This window comes from Coregonus clupeaformis, unplaced genomic scaffold, assembly GCF_020615455.1.
Source record: "Coregonus clupeaformis isolate EN_2021a unplaced genomic scaffold, ASM2061545v1 scaf2243, whole genome shotgun sequence".
Taxonomy (NCBI): domain Eukaryota; kingdom Metazoa; phylum Chordata; class Actinopteri; order Salmoniformes; family Salmonidae; genus Coregonus; species Coregonus clupeaformis.
Window position 1 is genome coordinate 57,494 of NW_025535697.1, and position 15,606 is coordinate 73,099.

The following is a 15,606-nucleotide window of genomic DNA, read 5'->3' on the forward strand; positions in this document are numbered from 1 at the left end:
GAAATAAAGCATGTATAGATCTGTTGTTCTGAGGGAGCAAGGTGTTTAGGATTCGATCTGGGAATTTCCTCAGGAATTTCGCAGGTTTTATGACGCATTCATATGCTAGTCCGAACTAGGAAAATAGGAAATGTCTGACTTGCTAACTGATTGAAGATGGCACGTGTAAAACTACAACTTCCGATTTTCCAAGTTCCGGCTAATACATGAACGCTGCATCATACCACAGTAAACACCCATACGAACCACTTTTCCATCCAGTTTGTATGCATATATATTGTATGCATATATATATTTATATAAAACATGACAGCTGTGATGGAAACAGGAAGTTTCGGGACAATTGTATAAATCCTGACATAATTTGTTCGATCACATGGTGGGATCTTTTTGTGTCAGTCAAATTAATTATGCGATAAATGGCGGTGGAAACGCCTTTATGCGCAAATATTGATATAATAACCATCATATTAAAGTAAACTTGGAGTCACGCGATGATATGGTGTGTGATGGTCCTCCCACTATGACTCTGGAAACCATGCAGTTTATTAACCCTCCCGTTGTCCTAGGGTCAAAATGACCCGCCACTGTGTTGAACCAACTGTATTTAATTTTTATATTTTGGGGATCATTTGTGAGAAGGAGGCAGTGAGACTTTAAAGAAAGTATCACTGCCTCCTTCTCACAAATGATCCAAAAAATATAAAAATTAAATAAAGTTGGTTCAACACAGTGGCGGGTCATTTTGACCCTAGGACAACGGGAGGGTTAAGCTACAGATGGAATAAGTTATGATAAACTTCACAGGGTGGTTAAAGTGCACGGTCTTATTCTGGTGACATGATGATCAATGCTTGACTGCCATTTGACAAAATACAAATATTCTGCTCTTATCCATAATAATATAATGTAGACTAGCCTACCCGCACTTTATCTGCGAGCGAATGGCTAGAGCTCACGGGCCAAGACCTGAGTAGTCACATTTGCTATTTAATGCAACAGTTTTTCTGACAAAATTACGGTAGAGTTGAAAATGCGATGGAAACACAATGGACTTTAGATTTTTATTCGGTCCATAAAAAACGTACGTGAAAAAGTAGGCCTACATTTAGTGTGCACTATGTCATCAGGCACTGATTTGTATCCACAGCAAGTCATTTAGGTGGAAACACACCACTTGTGGAAAAATGTAATATTTCCTTTATGTGGATTCTAGAATATTCGCATGAAAATCTGTCGCCAATTGGATGGAAACGTAGCAACAGATGGTACATGCGTCCAGTAATTGGCGCATGTTAAAGCTGTCTATCTCTTTAAAACTGAAACAAAACATTCATCTCTAATGCAGCCAATCAGAATCATAAAATGGAGAGGGGGAGATTATATATAAAAAAAAAAGTCATTAAAATACTTGTCACTGTGTTATATAGGCATGGGATAGGCTATTCTGTACAAAGTGGGATTAAAAAGACAAGTGACAGGATGCAATTTATGTTTTACCTGACACTCTTAACTGCACTTGGCACCATGGGGATAAATGAAACCACGAGGCGCCAAGCCAACGTAACAACAGTGGAGGGAGAAGGAGAGCAATGCTCAACCTGCGAATTCAGAGAACAGAGCAGACTAATGAGACTTCACAACATCAGATCCCAAATTCTCAGCATTCTGAGGCTCGAGGAGGCTCCAAACATCAGCCGAGATATGATCATGCAGCTCTTACCGAAAGCGCCCCCCTTGACACAACTTATGGACCAGTATGAGCATCGTGTGGAGGATGAGGAGCGTGCCACCACTGAAACGATCATAACCATGGCCAAACGTAAGTAATTGAGTTATTTGCTTATACAAAAGTGGGTAGTTTATGCCTGCCATGCGCCAATTCACTGGTGTGCCGTGCGTAATTGGGTTCCAAAGGGACAAAACTGGGACTTATTCTAACTCTTCTCTTTTTAGCTGGACCAATGTCACAAGAAGACGGAATACCATCTTGTTGTTTCTTCAATCTCAGTCCGAAAATTCGACCTAACAACATCTTACATGCACAACTTTGGGTGCACTTGCGGCCGGCTGACACGGTCACAACTGTCTTCTTGCAAATCTCCCGCATAAAAGCAACCACTGAGGGAAACTCGCGCATACGGATCCTCTCCTTGAAGATCGATGTAGCTTCTGGTGCAAGCTCTTGGCAAAGTGTAGACATCAATCAATTACTCAAAACCTGGCTTCGTCAGCCAGAGACTCATTATGGTCTCGAGATCAAAGCTTATGATTCGAAAGGGCAGGACTTGGCTGTCACAGTAGCGGAGCTGGGAGAAGAGGGACTGGTAAGTATATTATTATTGATAACCATGTATAAACATAAATCCATCCACAGTGGAGATTGTATTCCATCAGAGTTATGCCACCAGATGTTTGCAGTGCTGTTTTGTTTTGGATTTAATTCTTATTGTCATTCCATTCACAGCAACCCTTCATGGAGGTGAAGATATTGGAGAACCTAAAGCGATCCCGGAGGGACTCAGGCCTGGACTGTGATGAGGAGTCCTCAGAGACACGGTGCTGCCGCTACCCCCTCACCGTGGACTTTGAGGCCTTTGGCTGGGACTGGATCATTGCCCCCAAACGCTACAAGGCCAACTACTGTTCTGGAGAGTGTGAGTACATGCACCTCCAGAAGTACCCCCACACTCACCTGGTGAACAAGGCTAACCCACGGGGTACGACAGGGCCCTGTTGTACTCCAACTAAGATGTCCCCCATCAACATGCTCTACTTCAACCACATGGAGCAGATCATTTATGGGAAGATACCATCAATGGTGGTGGACCACTGTGGCTGCTCCTGAGAGGGAGGATGAGAGGACAACACACACACACACACACACACACACACACACACACACACACACACACACACACACACACACACACACACACACACACACACACACACACACACACACACACACACACACACACACACACACACACACACACACACACACACACATACACATTATACACACTGTGTTGTGCAATGAGTGAAAAAGTTATCCCAAATTGAACCCTCTTACAAGAATCCATAAATTTTTTGCATAAGAGGCTACAAGAGACATGTGGAGTTTGAAAAACATGAACCCTTTGCTCTGAGTGAGGACATGAACTGCCCATACTCTCCCCCCTGAGGTTTGTTCCGCACTGTGGCTGGAACTGCTAAAAACATTTAAGGACACATAACACAACTGTCATGAGAGTGCAAAATCTGCACTGAAACAGATGTCCCCGATATTGTGGATCACAGGATTTTGGAACAGCTTGGTGGTCCTCAGAACACAGTGTCACATACAGAGCTATTCGATTAGCCTCCATGAATTGAAACCAAACATGTAAGATATGTTCCTTATGTAGCTAAATATTTTAGGCCTATAGTCATATTTTATTGTAATCAGTTTAGCCTACAGATTATGATAGGAATATTATGTTTTGCATTAGCGCTTCCCTAGTACTGTATCAACTCAAATTAATTTTTATTTGTCACCTGCGCTGAATACTACTGGTGTAAACTTTAGCGTGAAATGCTTGCTTACGAGCCCTTCCCAACGATGCAGAGTTTCCAAATAATAATACAAATAAAAATAGTAACATAAGGAATAAAATAAAATACACAAGAATGGAGCTATATACAGGGAGTACCAGTACCAGATCAATGTGCAGAGGTACAAAGTATTTCAGGTAGATATGTACATGAAGGCAGGGTAAAGTGACTAGGCATCAGGATAGATAATAATGTTTGTGTGTTGTGTTGTTTCGGTATGCGTGTGTGTTATGTCTATGTGTGCATATGTAGTGAATGTGTATGGGTTTTGTGTGGGAGTTTCGATGTATTGTGTGTGAGTGAGTGTGTACAGTGCCTTGCAAAAGTATTCATCCCCCTTGGCATTTTTTCTATTTTGTTGCATTACAACCTGTAATTGAAATTGATTTTTATTTGGATTTCATGTAATGGACATACACCAAATAGTCCAAATTGGTGAAGTGAAATGAAAAAAATAACTTGTTTCAAAAAATTCTAAAAAATAAATAACGGAAAAGTGGTGCATGCATATGTATTCACCCCCTTTGCTATGAAGCCCCTAAATAAGATCTGGTGCAACCAATTACCTTCTGAAGTCACATAATTAGTTAAATAAAGTCCACCTGTGTGCAATCTAAGTGTTACATGATCTGTCACATGATCTCAGTATATATACACCCGTTCTGAAAGGCCCCAGAGTCTGCAACACCACTAAGTAAGGGGCACCACCAAGCAAGCAGCGCCATGATGACCAAGGAGCTCTCCAAACAGGTCAGGGACAAAGTTGTGGAGAAGTACATATCAGGGTTGGGTTATAAAAAAATATCAGAAACTTTGAACATCCCACAGAGCACCATTAAATCCATTATTAAAAAATTGAAATAATATGGCACCACAACAAACCTGCCAAGAGAGGGCCGGCACCAAAACTCACGGACCAGGCAAGGAGGGCATTAATCAGAGAGGCAACAAAGAGACCAAAGATAACCCTGAAGGAGCTGCAAAGCTGCAATGCTCCACAGCGGAGATTGGAGTATCTGTCCATAGGACCACTTTAAGCCATACACTCCACAGAGCTGGGCTTTACGGAAGAGTGGCCAGAAAAAAGCCATTGCTTAAAGAAAAAAATAAGCAAACACGTTTGGTGTTCGCCAAAAGCCATGGGGGAGACTCCCAAACATATGGAAGAAGGTACTCTGATCAGATGAAACTAAAATTGAGCTTTTGGCCATCAAGGAAAACGCTATGTCTGGCGCAAACCCAACACCTCTCAGTACCCGAGAACACCATCCCCACAGTGAAGCATGGTGGTGGCAGCATCATGCTGTGGGGATGTTTTTCATCGACAGGGACTGGGAAACTGGTCAGAATTTAAGGAACGATAGATGGTGCTAAATACAGGGAAATTCTTGAGGGAAACCTCTTTCATTCTTCCAGAGATTTGAGACTGGGACGGAGGTTCACCTTCCAGCAGGACAATGACCCTAAGCATACTGCTAAAGCAACACTCAAGTGGTTTAAGGGGCAATATTTAAATGTCTTGGAATGTCCTAGTCAAAGCCCAGACCTCAATCCAATTGACAATCTGGGATGACTTAAAGATTGCTGTACACCAGCGGAACCCATCCAACTTGAAGGAGCTGGAGCAGTTTTGCCTTGAAGAATGAGCAAAAATCCCATTGGCTAGATTTACCAAGCTTATAGAGACATACCCCAAGAGACTTGCAGCTGTAATTGCTGCAAAGGTGACTCTACAAAGTATTGACTTTGGAGGGGGGGGGTGAATAGTTTTCTCTTTTTTTGTCTTATTTCTTGTTTGTTTCACCCCAAAAAATATTTTGCATCTTCAAAGTGGTAGGCATGTTGTGTAAATTAAATGATACAACCCCCCCAAAAATCAATTTAAATTCCAGGTTGTAAGGCAACAAAATAGATAAAATGCCAAGGGGGGTGAATACTTTCGCAAGCCACTGTATATGGTGTGTATATATAGTCTAGTGAGTGTGCGTAGGGTCAATGCAAGATAGGGTCAGTGCATGGCGCTTGCAACGCCAGGGTTGTGGGTTCGATTCCAACAGGGGACCAGTATGAAAATGTATGCACTCACTAACTGTAAGTCGCTCTGGATAAGAGTGTCTGCTAAATGACTAAAATGTAAATGTAAATTTAGCTGTCTGGCTATTTAGCAGTCTTATAGCTTGGGGATAGAAACTATCTTGGAGCATGTTGGTCCGAGAGCCGATGCTCCGGTACCGTTTGCCGGATGGTAGCAGAGTGGATAGTACCCTCGTCTCCATTTGGCAAATCTGACCATAACTCTATCCTCCTGATTCCTGCTTATAAGCAAAAACTAAAGCAGGAAGCACCAGTGACTCGGTTAATACAAAAGTGGTCAGATGACGCAGATGCTAAGCTACAGGACTGTTTTGCTAGCATAGACTGGAACATGTTCCGGGGATTCTTCAGATAGCATTGAGGAGTACACCACATCAGTCACTGGCTTCATCAATAAGTGCATCGATGACGTTGTCCCCATAGTGACCGTATGTACATACCCCAACCAGAAGCCATGGATTACAGGCAACATCCGCACTGAGCTAAAGGGTAGAGCTGCCGCTTTCAAGGAGCGGGACTCTAACCCAGACGCTTATAAGAAATCCTGCTATGCCCTCCGACGAACCATCAAACAGGCAAAGAGTCAATACAGGACTAAGATTGAATCGTACTACACCGGCTCTGACGCTCGTCTGATGTGACAGGGCTTGAAAACTATTACAGACTACAAAGGGAAGCACAGCCGCGAGCTGCCCAGAGACTTCCAGACGAGCTAAACCACTTCTATGCTCGCTTCGAGGCAAGCAACACTGAAGCATGCATGAGAGCACCAGCTGTTCCGGATGACTATGTAATCACGCTCTCCGTAGCCGATGTGAGTAAGACTTTTAAGCAGGTCAACATTCACAAGGCCGCAGGGCCAGATGGACTACCAGGACGTGTACTCCGAGCATGTGCTGACCAACTGGCAAGTGTCTTCACTGACATTTTCAACATGTCCCTGACTGAGTCTGTAATACCAACATGTTTCAAACATACCACCATAGTCCCCGTGCCCAAGGACTCTAAGATAACCTGCCTAAATGACTACCGACCCGTAGCACTGACGTCTATAGCCATGAAGTGCTTTGAAAGGCTGGTCATGGCTCACATCAACACCATTATCCCAGAAACCCTAGACCCACTCCAATTTGCATACCGCCCCAACAGATCCACAGATGATGCAATCTCTATTGCACTCCACACTGCCCTTTCCCACCTGGACAAGAGGAACACCTACGTGAGAATGCTATTCATTGACTACAGCTCAGCATTCAACACCATAGTGCCCTCAAAGCTCATCACTAAGCTAAGGATCCTGGGACTAAACACCTCCCTCTGCAACTGGATCCTGGACTTCCTGACGGGCCGCCCCCAGGTGGTAAGGGTAGGTAACAACCCATCTGCCACACTGATCCTCAACACGGGGGCCCCTCAGGGGTGCATGCTCAGTCCCCTCCTGTACTCCCTGTTCATCCATGACTGCATGGCCAAGCACGACTCCAACACCATCATTAAGTTTGCCGACGACACAACAGTGGTAGGCCTGATCACCGACAACGATGAGACAGCCTATAGGGAGGAGGTCAGAGACCTGGCCATGTGGTGCCAGGATAACAACCTCTCCCTCAACGTGACCAAGACAAAGGAGATGATTGTGGACTACAGGAAAAAAGAGGACTGAGCATGCCCCCATTCTCATCGACGGGGCTGTAGTGGAACAGGTTGAGAGCTTCAAGTTCCTTGGTGTCCACATCACCAACGAACTATCATGGTCCAAACACACCAAGACAGTCGTGAAGAGGGCACGACAAAGCCTATTCCCCTCAGGAGACTGGAAAAGATTTGGCATGGGTCTCAGATCCTCAAAAAATTATACAGCTGCACCATCGAGAGCATCCTGACTGGTTGCATCACCGCCTGGTATGGCAACTGCTTGGCCTCCGACCGGAAGGCACTACAGAGGGTAGTGCGTACGCCCAGTACATCACTGGGGCCAAGCTTCCTGCCATCCAGGACCTCTATACCAGGCGGTGTCAGAGGAAGGCCCTCAAAATTGTCAAAGACTCCAGCCACCCTAGTCATAGAATGTTCTCTCTGCTACCGCACGGCAAGCGGTACCGGAGTGCCAAGTCTAGGTCCAAAATACTTCTCAACAGCTTCTACCCCCCAAGCCATAAGACTCCTGAACAGCTAATCATGGCTACCCGGACTATTTGCACTGCCCCCCCCACCCCATCTTTTTACGCTGCTGCTACTCTGTTAATTATTTATGCATAGTCACTTTAACTCTACCCACATGTACATATTACTTCAACTACCACAACTAGTCGGTGCCCCCCGCACATTGACTCTGCACCGGTCCCCTGTATATATAGCCTCCCTACTGTTATTTTATTTTACTTCTGCTCTTTTTTTCTCAACACTTTTTTGTTTTATTCTACTTTTTTATAAAAAATAAATGCACTGTTGGTTAAGGGCTGTAAGTAAGCATTTCACTGTAATGTTGCACCTGTTGTATTCGGCGCATTTGGCCAATAAAATTTGATTTGATTTGATTTGAACGGTCTATGGCTTGGGTGGCTGGAGCCTTTGGCAATTTTTCAGGCCTTCCTCTGACACCACCTGATATAGAGGTCCTGGATGGCAGGGAGCTCGGTCCCAGTGATGTACTGGGCTGTCTGCACCACCCTCTGTACTGCTTTAAGGGTTGAGGGCGGTGCATTTGCCATACCAAGCTGTGATGCAGCCAGTCAAGATGCTCTCGATGGTGCAGCTGTAGAACTTTGTGAGGATACGAGGGCCCATGCCAAATCTTTTAAGCCTCCTAAGGGAAAAGAGGCACTGCCGTGTCCTCTTAACGACTGTGCGGATGTGTGTGGACCATGTTAAGTCCTTAGTGATATGAACGCCAAGGAACTTGAACCTCTCGACCAGCTCCACAACAGCCCTGTCGATGTGGATGGGAGCGTGCTCGCCCCTCTTTCTTCTATAGTCCACGATCAGCTCCTTGGTCTTACTGACGTTGAAGGAGAGGTTGTTGTCCTGACACCACACTGCTAAGTCTCTGACCTCCTTCCTCTCATCGCCGTCGGTGATCAGGCCTACCACCGTCGTGTCGTCAGCAAACTTGATGAACAGGGAGTACGGGAAGGGTCTAAGCACACTCCCCTGAGGGGCCCCGTGTTGAGGGTCAGCATGTTGGAGGTGTTGTTGCCTATCCCCACCACCTGGGGCTGGCCCGTCAGGAAGATCAGGATCCAGTTGCAGAGGGAGGGGTTCAGTCCCAGGGTCCCTAGCTTGGTGATGAGCTTGGAAGGGACTATGGTATTGAATGCTGAGCTGTAGTCCATGAACAGCATTCTCACATAGTTATTTCCTCTCTTGTCATGGTGGGAGAGGGCAGTGTGAAGTGCAATTGAGATTGTGTCATCTATGGATCTGTTGGGGCGGTATGCGAATTGGAGTGGGTCTAGGGTGTCTGGGATGATGGTGTTGATGTGTGTCATGTCCAGCCTTTCAAAGCACTTCATAATTACAGATGAGAGTGCTACAGGGCAATAGTCATTTAGGCAGGTAACCTTGGAGCTTTTGGGAACAGGGACAATGGTGGTCACTTTGAAACGTATTAGGATAACAGCTGCAGCACCCCCTGAAAAATCGGAATAAAAAATATATTAATCCATAAATATATACAGTGCTGCTTGAAAGTATGTGAAGCCTACAGGGCTGGTCATTATTTTGCTATAAAATATTAAAATAAACATAAAATCCTTATCTAAACCCCAATTCGTAATAAAGACATTCCAAGTCAGTGACAGAAACAAAAAAATATGATATATTTTCATTGTTTATTTAACAAAAGTGGTTTATTTAACAGAAACTCAGATTTGATGTGTACAAAAATATGTGAACCCCCTTTAGTCAATAGCTTGTGGTACCTCCATTAGCAGCAATCATCTTGGACTAAATGTCTCCTATAGCCAGTAATCAGTCTCTGACATCTGTTTTTAGGGATTTTTGCCCATCTTTGTCTGGCATGAACTGCCCTCTTCAGGTCCTACCACAGTATCTCGATTGGATTTAGGTCAGGACTTTGACTTGACCAATCCAAAACACAAATATTATTTCTCCTGAGCCAGTCTTTGGTAGATTTGCTTGAATGCTTTGGGTCGTTGTCTTGTTGGAAGACCCATTTTCAAGCCAGCATTAGCTCCTTGACTGATGGCCTGACGTTCTGTTCAAGAATCTCTTGGTATACCTCATAATTCATGGTTCCTTTAATGATGTGGACTCGTCCAGGTCCAGAGGAGGAAAAGCAGCCCCAGATCTTGGACATTCCCACCAAAGTTATTTTGGTGGTAGGCAGTGTTGGGTTTTTGCCAAACATAGCGGTGTTGATTGTGACCAAAAAGGTCAATTTTTGGAAAGTATAGGCCTACTTACAGTAATTCATCATACAGTGTGCCATTGGAAAGTTAGTTAGTAGCCCACTAGCATAGTCTATATATATATATATATATATATATATATATATATATATATATATATATATATATATACAGTGGGGAGAACAAGTATTTGATAACTGCGATTTTGCAGGTTTTCCTATTAAAAGCATGTAGAGGTTGTAATTATATAGGTATACTTCAACTGTGAGAGACCGGAATCTAAAACAAAAAATCCAGAAAATCACATTGTATGATTTTTTAAGTAATTAATTTGCATTTATTGCATGACATAAGTATTTGATCAGTACCAACCAGTAAGAATTCGGCCTCACAGACCTGTTAGTTCTTTAAGAAGCCCTCCTTTCTCCACTCATTACCTGTATTAACTGCACCTGTTTGAACTCATTACTGTATAAAAGACACCGTCCACACTCAATCAAACAGACTCCAACCCTCTCCACAATGGCCAAGACCAGAGAGCAGTGTAAGGAATCAGGGATAAAATGGTAGATCTGCACAAGGCTGGGATGGGTACAGGACAATAGGCAAGCAGCTTGGTGAGAAGGCAACAACTGTTTGCGCAATATAGAAAATGGAAGAAGTTCAAGATGAGTAATACCCTCGGTTGGGGCTCCATGCAAGATCTCACCTCGTGGGGCATCAATGATCATGAGGAAGGTGAGGGATCAGCCCAGAACTACACGGCAGGACCTGGTCAATGACCTGAAGAGAGCTGGGACCACAGTCTGAAAGAAAACCATTAGTAAACATACGCTATGGATTAAAATCCTGCAGCGCACGCAAGGCCCCCCTGCTCAAGCCAGCGCATGTCAGGCCCGTCTGAAGTTTGACAATGACCATCTGGATGATCCAGAGGAGGAATGGGAGAAGGTCATGGGAGATTGATGAGACCAAAATATAGTTTTTGGTTAAACTCCACTCGCCGTGTTTGGAGGAAGAAGAAGGATGAGTAACAACCCCAAGAACACCATCCCAACCGGAAGCATGGAGGTGGAAACATCATTCTTTGGGGATGCTTTTCTGCAAAGGGGACAGGATAACGGACGGATTGAGGGGAGGATGGATGGGGCATGTATGCGAGATCTTGGCCAACAACCTCCTTCCTCAGGAAGAGCATTGAAGATGGGTCGGGGGGGGGTCTTCCAGCATGACAATGACCGAAACAACAGCCAGGGCAACTAGGAGTGGCTCGTAAGAAGTGTCCTGTCTCCCCACTGATATATATATGTATATATGAACAAAAATATAAACATGACATGTAAAGTGTTGGTTGCATTTTTATGAGTGAAATAAAAGATCCCAGAAATGTTATAATTTTAAAAAGCAGTTTTCTCAGATTTTGTGCACAAATTTGTATAGATCCCTGTTAGAGAGCATTCTCCTTTGCCAAGATAATCCATCCACCTGACAGGTGTGGCATATCAAGAAGCTGATTAAATAGCATGATCATAACACAGGTGCACCTTGTGCTGGGGACAACAAAACGCCACTCTAAAATGTACAGTTTTGTCACTCAACACAATGCCAGAGATATCTCCAGTTTTGAGGGAGCATGCAATTGGCACGCTGACTGCAGGAATGTCAACAGAGATTGCCAGATAATTAATGTTAATTTCTCTAATAACCGCCTCCAAGTCAGAAGAGAATTTGGAGTACATCAACTGGCCTCACATCCGCAGACCACGGTAACAATGCCAGCCCAGGACCTCCACATCGGGTTCTTACCTGCAAGTGGATTGTCTGAGGAGGGGGAGGAGGGGGGAGGAGGAGGGTGCTGAGGGAGTATTTTGTCTTTAATAAAACCCCCGGTGGGAAAAACCATCGATGGCGGGCCGGCCCCAGTGGGGGACCTGCAAGTGGGTGGGCCTACCATGGCTGCCCAATCTATAGATTAGGGCCAATGAATTTATTTCAATTGACAGATTTCCTTAAATGAACTGTAAATGAGTAAAATCTGTGTAAATGTTGTGCTTATATTTTTTGTTAGTATATACACTGCTCAAAAAAAAGAAAAGGAACACTTAAACAACACAATGTAACTCCAAGTCAATCACACTAATGTGAAATCAAACTGTCCACTTAGGAAGCAACACTGATTGACAATACATTTCACATGCTGTGCAAATGGAATAGAGAACAGGTGGAAATGATAGGCAATTAGAAGACACCCCCAATAAAGGACGTTTTGCAGGTGGTGACCACAGACCACTTCTCAGTTCCTAGCTTCCTGGCTGATGTTTTGGTCAGTTTTGAATGCTGGCGGTGTTTTCACTTAGTGGTAGCATGAGATGGAGTCTACAACCCACACAGGGCAGGTAGTGAGCTATCCAGGATGGCACATAATAAGGGAAGAAGTGGGGAGCGAGTGTCAGAGCATGGAGGGCTACAGGAGACAGGCCAGTACATCAGGAGAGTGGAGGAGGGTAGGAGGGCAACAACCCAGCAGCAGGCTGCTACCTCCGCCTTTGTGCAAGGAGGAGCAGGAGGAGCACTGCCAGAGCCTGCAAAATGACCTCAGCAGGCCAAAATGTGAAGTGTTGCTAAACGGAGAAACAGACTCCATGAGGGTGGTATGAGGGCCCAACGTCCACAGGTGGGGGGTTGTGCTTACAGCCCAACACCGTGAGGATGCATTTGCAGAGAACACCAAGATTGGAAAGACGCCACTGGGTGTGCTCTTCACAGATTAAAGAGGTTACACTGAGCAGGACAGACGGACAGAGGAGAGGGGAGAACCTGCTGCGCAACATCCTCCAGCATGACCGGTTTGGCGGGGTCAGCAGGTGTGGGGTGGTATTTTTTGGGGGCCGCACAGCCCCCCATGTGCTCGCCAGAGGTAGCCTGACTGCCATTAGGTACGAGATGAGATCCCAGACCCCTTGTGAGACCATATGCTGGGTGCGGTTGGGCCTGGGTTCCTCCTAATGCAAGACAATGCTAGACCACATGGCTGGAGGGGTGGGTTAGCAGTTCTGCAAGAGGAAGGCATTGATGCTATGGACTGGCCCCTCCCCGCCCCAGACCGAATCAATTGCGCACATCTGGGAATCATGTCTCGGTCCATCCACCAACGCCACGTTGCACCACAGACTGTCAGGAGTTGGAGGATGCTTTAGTCCAGGTCTGGGAGGAGATCCTCAGGAGACCATCCGCCACCTCATCAGGAGCATGCCCAGGCATTGTAGGGAGGTCATACAGGCACGTGGAGGCCACACACACTACTGAGCCTCATTTTGACTTGTTTTAAGGACATTACATCAAAGTTGGATCAGCCTGTAGTGTGGTTTTCCACTTTAATTTTGAGGGTGACTCCAAATCCAGACCTCCATGAGTTGATAAATTTGATTTCCATTGATCATTTTTTGTGTGGTTTTGTTGTCAGCACATTCAACTATGTAAAGAAAAAAAGTATTTCATAAGATTATTTCATTCATTCAGATCTAGGATGTGTTATTTTAGTGTTCCCTTTTTTTTTTGAGCAGTGTATATTTCCTCCTAATATTGTACAATATGTGTTCTCGCTTCATTGGGCTGGGCTATTCTTTGAATTCAGACCAGATCGTTTTTATTGATCTCAGTTGGTCATTGTCAAAGTAGCCACTCATTATTTATTTTTTTATATCTACGATTTATAGATCAGTCCCTGCCCATTCACCCCGGGAGCTACAGTTTCAGCAAAGCCGCTCTAGTTACTTTCACTTTCCCTGAAAACACGTGGTAAACACTTGGCGTTCTGATGGGTATTCTCTTCTGCTTCTGAACGGCAGCAGATAATCCAGTATTTGCTTTAGATGGTTTGCTCAAGGTTTGGGGAGATTTGCGACCAGTCAACAACTAAAAACACTGTAATATCATTAATTACAGTTAATGAAAACAAAATTGTACCATTGTCGTCTAATATCCACGAAAATACTTAAGATGGACAGTGAAGGATCTCATGGGAGGTTTTTCATCTGTCGGAACAGCCTGTCTGGCAGCAAACTCTTCGTCTTGTTTGGCTATCGAAAAAAATCCGAAACTCCTATTGGATAATACATCCTTCCGCATGTGAGCGTCAGACTGTTACGCCACAGATAGAACAATAAGTGACATTTTTTTGGGGGGTAATGCTGTTTGATGTTGTGCGTGACCTGACTGTACTTTGCAGCGGATCTGCAACAGCAAACCATACTTTATTCAAGTATTTCGTTCGTGATTTCTTGTCCATAGTCAACATAAAAGGTAAGGCGATCTATAATTTATAACAGTGTTGATGACAGCCTCTATACCAGCTCCTTAGAAAGGAGAAGGAAATTAATTACTTCAAAGCACTTGCAATCTCTGTTTGGAAACGGGGAGGGACCTTTTGTGTTGAGATAGGGTAAATTAGGTGGTGATCCGAAGCTGAAAAACGTGAAGTTGATCGATCCCCGTCGAGGGAGGAGCTGATGTTTTGTATATGACAGTAAAACATGCTTATGATGACTATAAAATGTGTTGGCACCTTAAATTCTTGCACATTTTCGGATAAAATGTATATTTCAACAGTCTGCGCAGGCAAATTTGCCGAACTGCTAAACTTGGAACCAATCACAACTCCCATACATACCCTCGTGATGAAGGCAGCCAATGGCCTGCTTCTGTCTTCGAGTAAAACACAGCCTCTTGTGAAAACGGAGGCGTCTGGATCAGATAAGCTAGCTCCCAAAGACTGAAATAAGATAAATACACTACATCACCAAAAGTATGTGGATACGACTTCAAATGAGTGGTTTTGGGCTATTTCAGCCACACCCGCTGGTGTATAATATCGAGCACACAGCCATGTAATCTCCATAGACAAACATTGGCAGTAGAATGGCCTTACTGAAGAGCTCAGTGACTTTAAACTTGGCACCTTCATAGGATGCCACCTTTCCAACAAGTCAGTTTGTCAAATTCCTGCCCTGGTCAACTGTAAGTGCTGTTATTGGGAAGTGGAAACGTCTAGGAGCAACAACGGCTCAGCTGCGAAGTGGTAGGCCACACAAGCTCATAGGCCACACAAGCTCATCATTCCAAGATGGCGAGGTAGTGCAGTCCTGTTTCTGTCGTGTGTCTGTAAATAGCCTGTAAATACCCTGTTTTTTTGTATTTTTCGTACATATTTCCCTATCAGACTTTTTCATCCTTCTACAAAAAATATACTTTCCTGCAACCCGCCTCACTCAATGTGGAACGGATTCTATTATTGACTTACCTTTTATCTAGAATCTAGAATCTCCAGTTGAAACTAGCTAGCCAGCTAACTAGCTACTTGCTATTAGCCACAGCTAGCGGTGTTTCACCCAGATCATTGGATTTTTTTCCGGGGATTAATTTTAATCACTGGACATTGATCACCGGATATTCGGCCAGCCTGCACAGCGCGTTATCGACTCCAGAACATATCAGTTTTTCCGCCGAATCACTGATTCACTGGACCTTTAACTCCCGGATTCATCGC

At 44.5% G+C, this 15,606-nt stretch overlaps 1 protein-coding gene across 1 annotated transcript; it reads left to right on the forward strand.

Annotated features, from left to right (window-relative positions):
• The first annotated feature begins 1,482 nt into the window (after positions 1–1,482).
• On the forward strand, positions 1,483–2,848 carry LOC121562501 (growth/differentiation factor 8). The gene is made up of 3 exons (XM_041874743.2): positions 1,483–1,822; positions 1,957–2,327; positions 2,468–2,848. The coding sequence occupies exons 1-3, from the start codon at positions 1,483–1,485 to the stop codon at positions 2,846–2,848; spliced, it is 1,092 nt and encodes a 363-aa protein (XP_041730677.2).
• The last annotated feature ends 12,758 nt before the right edge of the window (positions 2,849–15,606 follow it).